This window comes from Poecilia formosa, unplaced genomic scaffold (assembly GCF_000485575.1).
Source record: "Poecilia formosa unplaced genomic scaffold, Poecilia_formosa-5.1.2 Scaffold17, whole genome shotgun sequence".
Lineage (NCBI taxonomy): Eukaryota > Metazoa > Chordata > Actinopteri > Cyprinodontiformes > Poeciliidae > Poecilia > Poecilia formosa.
The window spans coordinates 3067409-3076051 of record NW_006799956.1 but is presented as its reverse complement, the minus strand read 5'-3'; the positions used below and the strand labels follow the sequence as shown (position 1 = coordinate 3076051).

The following is an 8643-nucleotide window of genomic DNA, read 5'->3' as shown; positions in this document are numbered from 1 at the left end:
AAAGAAAGAAAGAAAGAAACCCGTGATGATGGCGCCCACTGAGACGGAGGCAAACTGACGGACTGATCGACGCGCTAACAGGGGGCGTTCCCAGCGCGGATCGTCTTTTAATCTACACAGCACTGCGGATCATTTTTGTTTTATTTTTCAAATCAGCCGATCAGAGACACAAGCAGCGCCACGGGTGACAAAGCATCGCGCTGTGGGGAGAAGAGAGCAGGATGGATAGGTAGGAGGCGGCGTGGTGCCCCAACATGCACGATCTTACCTCTACAACTCCCACGGACTCTAAAGTGTTGTAGTTGCATGAACAGCTCTTACATTTCTTTTCTGTTTGTTACTGAATTACTGCACGTTTTTTTTCTTTTTCTTTTTTGTACCCGTGAAACCTTCTGCAAAACAGCAGTCTGGCTGCAGAAAACGTAATCAATTTGTAACGCATTCCCGTCGTGCGTCTGCTTTGCATCGTCGGGAATTGCACTTCGCGGCGTTTTTCACTTAAGTACTTATAAAGTCAAACACGAAAAGCTAAAAATGAGGCGAACCTGAACGTTTCGTCAAGCTCCACTGCATTAACCCAATGCGTGCAGATGAGAGTGGGAGGGGCCTTTTTTTCTTGGCATGATTTGTGAAACCAACATCCCTCCACAGAGCCCGCTAGGACTGGTTGTAGATAGAGCAGAACCAGGCTTACTTCACTTGGCCCGAGTCAAGAAGAGAGCAGAGAGAGAGAGAGAGGCGGGGGGGGCTGAGACTTGAGAAACAATGACAGTCAGCAGATTGGTGGGGCCACTAATCAGGAGTTTCTGGAGAAAAGCAAAAGCAGAAACTGCTTCTGCAGCTGGTCTGTTTATGCATGGAAAGTTATTTCTGTGCATCTTTACACTAACTTCTCCTGTTTCAGTTTACTGTTTTTGCACATTGTAAACACAATTCAAACAGAAACGTCGGGAGAGTTGGGTAATATTTTTTCCCATGGAAAAATGGAACAGAAATCGACCGGCAAACCAAAAACAATTAGTTTCTATTTTCGGTTTTCCACGAGCCACGCTAAGCAAACATATGGAAGAAGCTGCTCTGCTCATGAGACCAGAACCGAAAGCGACCCTGAACAAACCATCCTGATGACGAAACACGGTGGTGGGAGTATCATGCTGGGGGCTACTCACACAATCCATGAATGAAACATGATGGAGGTTTCAACATCTGTGTGAGTGTAGCAGAGGTGTGTCCTTCCAGCAGGACAACGACCCCAAACATATAACCACAGCTTCAGGTCAGGTATTAGAATATTGAGCTAAAAAGTGTCCTAGTCAAAGTCCAGATCTAAACCAAATGGAAATCCATGGCTACAGACTCTTTATCCAGTCTGACTGATATTGAGATGTTTTGCAAAGACTGTGTAAAACCCCCCCTAAATATTTCTAAAGCAAAGTCAATGAAAAAAAAAAGCTCAAAAGATCTGCAGATGTAACTGTAACAATACAAAGACATGCCACACTTTGAGTTTAATTTGTAACTCATGTTAAAGACCATCCATCATTTTGTTTGCAGTTCAGAATTGTTCTCTTCTCTATAATTACTCATTACATGAAATCCATTGAAATTGAAAGTGAAGCAGAGCCACGCGGTTCCTTTCTCACAGCACTCTAAGCAAGCGAAAAGACAGCCGACGTGTCTTGGTCTGTATTAGAAACGCGGCGCCGTGCAGCGGTGCGATGCGATGCAGCGTGATGCGATGCAGCGTGATGCGATGCGATGCGACGCGATGCGACGCGATGCGATGCGACGCACTCGCTGACCCTTTAATGTGATTTAAGCTTCGCTCTGGAGTGTATCGCCACTTTGTCACTTTGTATTTCTGTTCCTCTTTGTTTCTCATGTTCCATGCTCCACAAACTTAATTGTGATTCCAAAATTAAAACAACAAAAAAAATGTCAACACAGAGAAGAGAAAGGATCGTTTTCCTCGTTTCCTGTTTTCTCCCCCCATGCAGATGCGTGATTAGCCAGCAGGAGGTGCAAAGCTTCATTGAGAGGTGCCTAACAACTGTGGGTGCCAAACCCCATCATGCTAGCAGCCTAGCCGAGGTGCTGGTGACCGCAGATTGCAGGGGGCACTATAGCCATGGACTCAACAGGATGGGTCAGTTGATGTGGAAGCTTGTAAATATCCACCTTTCAGTGTCCATAACAGCAGCTTGTCGTTCTGTTGCACCGTTTGACGTCTGCTGGGTAATAATCCAATGTGCGTGCTGCTAACAGATATGTACCTGAAGGACATACAGACAGGAGTGTGTGCAGTGGAGGGCGAGCCTGTGGTGGAGAAGGAGAGCGCAGCCACAGCGCTGGTGGACGGGAACAACCTGCTGGGCCCAGTCGTGGGAAACTTCTGCATGAATCTGGCTATCAGGAAGGCCAAAGAGGTTGGCATTGGCTGGGTGGTGGCGCATGGTGGGTCCCTCATGTTCTCTGGTTTTAATAGAGGCTGGGAAACAGAGTCAGGTTAGCCGTCTTGAATTGCAGACATATATTAATAGGTGATTAAGGAAGAAAGGCAGGCAAAGAAAACAACAATAAATGGATGATAAACTTATGTCACTCTTCTCTCAAAGGCTCTAACCATTTTGGAATTGCTGGTTATTATTCAATGCAAGCCCTGAAAGAAAACATGATCGTGAGTGAGACTTCCCTCTCTCCATCAAAACTTTTTAATTTTATAACCGACACAAGGGAAGTACGTCTTCAGTCGTCTTTGCAGTCTTTATGTTGTTTCTGCAGGGTATGTCATTTACCAACACCTCCCCCTTGGTGGTCCCCACACGCGGTAAAGAGGTGAGAATGTCATTCAATCCATAGAATAAACCCATATGTGATGCTTCTGGACGTCAGCAACTCCAACTGAGAGGCTTTTTCCTTCTTTAGTCCCTGCATTTCCTAAAGCCTTAACACAATATAGAATGCATGTCCTAGATTTGTACATTTTCTTACATATAATTCTTGGAAAAACAATGTGAAACTGCACCCTGTAGCGCACGCTGGGCACCAACCCGCTGAGCGTGGCGGCTCCGGCCGAACACGGCGACAGCTTTGTCCTGGACACGGCCACTTCAGCAGTAGCGCTCGGAAAGGTGAGAGCCGGACTTTCATTGACGTATTTTGGTTTGTTGAAAAAGAGAGCAGCACATTAGTACTGAAAAACCTCGTTTTGAAGAGAATCCCAGCTTAGTCAGTCAACCTTTTGATACAGTTAACGTTTATTCATACCTGTAAGTGGCCCGGTTAATGTCAAATTAGGCATCGCATTTAAAATCAAATCAACAGCGTTAAATATACGTGAAGTCTTCATTCTCACCTGATTGATGTAATGCGCACTTACAGGTGGAGCTAAATGAGAGGCGAGGCGATCCAATCCCTGATGGATGGGGCTGTGACCCGGAGGGACACGTAACAACGGACCCAAAGAGCGTTCTGACCGGAGGAGGACTGGTCCCCATCGGTGGCAGTGAAGCCACAGGTTGGAGAATATGATAGAAATTAACATCATTATTTTACTTTAATCTTTCTCCAATTCCCCAATTCTATCAACAGTAAATTATTATTCAATGAATATAAACTGTTAATTTGGATGCATCGGATCTACAGACGCATTTGGGTAAATGTGTGCAGATTATTTTCTGGATGCTTCTGTTGCTGAATTTGGGCTTAGAAACTGAATTACATCACATGCACATGAACAACCATTGCATTTTTATCATCACAGTATTTGTAATCAAATCTAACACTGTAATATCACAAACTGAACAAAATCACCACTGGGCGTATTTCACACTCCGACCACCAGATGGTAGAAAAGTCCTTCCAATGTGACTCTTGATTCTTGCTCCTTGGCTGGATTAAGACCACAAAGTGTTTGATTCAAATTAACAATAAAACAATATTAGGTCACGAAGCACTCTAACCTAGAACCAAAGCAGGAGGTTCTAGGTATTCTAGACATTGTTTTCTACGCTCTCACTTACAGGGTTCAGCTTTGTTTCCCTGCCTTTCCTTTAGGTTCTTAAAAAGCTACTGGTTTAATAATATGCACTGCAAAATTTTATATAATTATTCCATTATTAAACTCCCACATAGTTTTTTGTTTAAATCAAACACACAATCCCTGATGTGTTGATGGCACTAAGGGTTAAATCTAGTCTCACAAATGTGCATCTTGACATAAATTCAATAAATATCTTTACTTTTAGAAATTAGGATCAAACTGTAATTTTGATGTAAAAAAAATGGACTATATTGTCCATCCTTTGTCAACTGTAACTTATGATTGGTTTATTTCTCAGTTTTGTTCAAAAAGCTACACAATAAAGGATCACCTCTCCAAATCTTAGTCCCAGGTTTGGTTTACCTTTTACTTTACGAATCCATGACATTGATCCTGAAAGGGAACGAACCTGTTGGGGAGCATAATGGTGGAGTTATGTTTATCGTGGCTCATTTGTTGAATGCAGGTGGCTACAAAGGTTACGGTCTTGGGATGATGGTGGAGGTCTTCTGTGGGATCCTGGCTGGAGCCCAGTACAGCAAATACGTCCGCACATGGAAAGTCACCGACCGCGTCGCCAACCTGGTACGTCCACGCTGTTTTTATCCGTTTTCACTTTTGACTTAGAAATATAGAAACATACAAGTCAGTCACATTCCTCTGTTTGTTGATAACCGAGGCACCAACTAGTTTCCTTCAGTGCCGTTTGTAAAATCCTCTTTAAAGAGTATATAGCAGACCGAGTGCTGCAGAGGTCAGAGTGCTGAAGGTCATTTTTAGCAAAAACAGAAGTGATAAAACACAGTACAACACATGGAGAAGCTCTTATAACAGGGACTACGTTGTATCATTCAGTAGTTATAAATAGATTGTGGGGTTCCTCTAGGATTTGTTCTGAGCCCACTTAAATTTAACATGATTGATCTCTCCCTTCTCAAATGACTGAAAACTATGTCTGCTTCCAAATTTATGCTGATAAAGCAGCTTTTTATTTGTGTCGTCGCCTGACCTTAGTCCGCTATGATCCGTGAGTCAGTCTCTCTGTAACACCAGTGAGTGGATGAGTCAGAATTTCCTCTAGTTTATTGCAAATAGGTCAGAAGTTTGGTCTGAGGAATGCAGGGACAGAAAGAAGCACTCTGTTTTAAACTTTAACAATCACCAATATTAAAACATCGCCATGAAAATGAGTTTCCTGTTGAAATGAGACACAGAAAAACTATAAAGCTGTCTTTAGTGGCCTCTGTTAAAGAAAAAGAAAAAAAACGAGGCAGCTCCTCCGTGATGCTGCTGTCAGAGTCCTGGTATATTTTCAAAATGGTGGTGTTAGGCCAAAGTTAATTACTGATTAGATTTGGCTACTTGTTCAGTGTTTCCAGGACCAGATTAAACTAGAATTAAATTAAACTAGAATTTAATTTTTAAAGTTGTTTTTCAGTAATTGTTACAAGTCTATGCAATGTGCTTTAGATACTAGGATCTGTTTAAACACTTGTTAATTCCTGTTGTGATATGTATGGTGCTTTTTAAATAAACCTGTTTCCTTGCCTTGCAATGTTGTTAGTAGCCGATTAAAAACTACGTCTAATTTAAGCTCTACCAATAAGATCACTCAAGACACTCAAGCAGTAATTCCATTAGAAGCCATTTTTTCCTCTAAGAGGAACTTTATAAAGTTCAGAGACAAATGGTTTAAAAAAAAAAAAAACAAGAAAAAACATCAGTGAATAAACAAAATGTATTGTTTTTTGCTTCAGTGAAAAAGGTAGTCTGTACTGTCTTCATAATTTGTCTCGTTTTGGATTTCAGGGTCAGTGTTTTGTAGCAATCAACCCAGAAAACTTTGCTCCCGGATTCAACGAGAGAATGTCGGATCTGCTCTCCATCCAGAGAGACCAGGACCCTGTGAGTACGCAACGCTTTGAAAGAAAACAGCAGTAGCACTTTAGGTATTTTAGCTTATGTTTTATTTAATAACCCAGGAACAGACGTCTGCCTCTTAAGAATTTGCTTTAAGTTGTAAAATGCGGGCAGAGGCAGCAGCATATGTAAATGTAATTTTTTTGTGTGGATTGAATAGGAGCAGAGATTTCCTTCTTTTCTCCCCAACTTTTATTTGCTTTTTTTGTTTTTTGCTGCAGGCTGAGCCGGGCTCGCCTGTTTTGGCTCCTGGAGATCCGGAGAGGTTGAACATGAAGAAGTGTGAGGAGATAGGGGGAATTCCCTACCACATCAACGTTGTCAAGTACATAGTAAGGACTGAAAAATGTCCAACATTAAGCATGTTTTTCTTTTTCTTTTACATGTAAGCTACATGTAGCTACATGTAGCTTACATGTAGCTTACATGTAGCTACATGTAAGCTACATGATCTTACATGTAGCTTACATGTAAGATCATGTAAGCTAATTGTGTGTCGAGCATTAAACATTACGTTCCACGCCGCCAGTTAAAAAGCTCTGCTAACCTATGGTGGCTCTAACTGAATGTGTTTTGATTCCTAGAGCAAGCTGCTGACTTTACCTTTGCATTTGTCTCTGCAGAACGATTACGTGAAGAAAATTGGCATCAGCCAGCTGCTGCCATGTGACAACGTCGTCTCAGTTTAGACGGTCAACCGTGGATGTTAAGCTTTGTAAATCTGTTGCTTCTACTCACTTTAACGCCAACGGAAGGAAACTTTATAGGAACAGGGTGACATTTTTAAAGCTACAAAGTAAAAAATTAACAGCAATAATTTGGGTTATTGAGACTGATAGAGGAAAAAATAGGGGTTCATTTTTCAGTCATACTTTCATCATGTTGGTCCATTTAGAAATGTCAGTTTCAAACTAGAAAAATAATTAGCAAGCTAAATACTTAGCCTCAAATAAAATATATAGCTAGCATGCTAAATATTTAGTTAGCAAGTTCAATATTTGGTTTCACACTAAATATTTAGTTTGTTAACTAAATACATTGTTTGAAGCTAAATATTTAGCTTCAAACTAAATAATTAATTTAAATATTTAGCTTGCTAATTAAATACTTTGCTTACCTAGCTAAGTATTTAGCTTACTGATAGGTATTTTTCTCGAACCTACATAAAAGAACCACAGACAACGTATATGAATTTTATAGACAAAGCTTTTGCAAAAGGAGAAGACTCAGCAAACTGCTCCTCCAAGCCGTTCACTGAGCGTTCTAAAGACCTTTGGTTACAGCTTGTCTTTTATTATCAAACAACAAGAGGGAGGATAGGGAAGAAAGACAGCAGAGACAAAATATTACTGCACACAGGCAGTTTCTGAGTATTCTGGTTGATAAGGAGGCACCTGTGGAAACATAATTTAAGGTCTGGGAAACACACAGTTAACTTTCACATGAAGACAAACAAGCAGACGGGGCCTCCAGGTCAGTTTATGCACACAGAAGGAAGAGAACACTTTAATAATCTATAGACTGAATGTTGATTAACTATTGATTAACATTAGACTGAATATGAACTAAAGTAATAACAAAATGATAATACCAAAAAATCTCTAACACTTACTTAAACTCTTAGCTAGGTAAGCTAAGTGTTTAGGTAAGCTAAACACTTAGCTAGCGCCCTGCGACAGACTGGTGACTTGTCCAGGGTGAACCCCGCCTCTCGCCCGGAACGTTAACTGGAGATAGGTACCAGCAACCCTCCCGACCCACTAGGGACAAGGGTGTAAAGAAAATGGATGAATGGATGGGACACTTAGCTAGCAACCTAAATATTTAGCTTGCCAACTAAAGCTAAAGCTGTGACATTTATAAATATGAATAACCTGAGGTTTGAAAGTCAAACCTCCCATTTTTTTCAGGCTAAATGACTCAGATTATTGCTAGTAATTTTTAACTATGTAATCTCCATATGTAGGGAGATTGTATTAATACAAAATGTATATTTTGACATAAATACTTAAGTTATTATCGTACTAACCTTGCTATATTAACCCTTTGTAATGTGATTAGTCAGTTCGACTTCCACGGTGTAGCTGTGGGTAACACCGTCTACTGACTCAGTTGTGCAGAGCTTTCTGTGTGGACTTTGCATTTCCTCCTCCTCCGTTTATAGGTTTTGTCCTACTGCCCAAACACATGCATGTTGTGCTGATTGGATTTAACAGTTTGAAGGTGCACTGTTGTTGTTCACACTAGAAGAATCGGAAAATTAATTCACGGATAAATAGAAATGGGCAAATTTTAAAAAGTTGTAACGTAAACCCATAAGATATGTGGGGAAAATTACATTTTTCAAGGAGAGGAGGAGAAACAGATTTAAATGTAAACATCTAACGATCACACAGTTAATCTCAGACTAGAGCTCTGTAGCTTTGGTGATGAAAGTGAGTTAAGATGACTCTTGTATTATTAACTGAGCCGGTCATTTCCTGTTACGGAAACATTTTAGTCTTATTGAAAATATACAGGAACTGCTTTAATAGGGTGCATAAAATTATATAGCACAGATAAATTTGTTAATTCAATGGCAGGATATTCTGCTTTTTTAAAGTTTTACTTACAGACTGTAAACATCTTGTACAATTTTTTAAATAAAAACGTTTCTAAGTATTTGGGTTTTCATTCATCAT

At 40.5% G+C, this 8643-nt stretch overlaps 1 protein-coding gene across 2 annotated transcripts; it reads left to right on the top strand.

Annotated features, from left to right (window-relative positions):
- On the top strand, positions 1-6923 carry LOC103134547 (uncharacterized oxidoreductase YjmC-like). Of its 2 annotated transcripts, XM_016668845.1 has the most exons (11): positions 1-229; positions 1998-2146; positions 2266-2454; positions 2616-2677; positions 2782-2835; positions 3033-3131; positions 3382-3517; positions 4509-4627; positions 5852-5947; positions 6184-6294; positions 6586-6923. In XM_016668845.1, exons 1-11 carry the CDS (start codon positions 222-224, stop codon positions 6649-6651), a joined length of 1089 nt encoding a protein of 362 aa, XP_016524331.1. In that variant the 5' UTR covers positions 1-221; the 3' UTR covers positions 6652-6923. The 2 variants fall into 2 exon arrangements, with proteins under 2 accessions (XP_016524331.1, XP_016524332.1); XM_016668846.1 differs by lacking the exon at positions 1-229 and having other exon boundaries at positions 2077-2166.
- The last annotated feature ends 1720 nt before the right edge of the window (positions 6924-8643 follow it).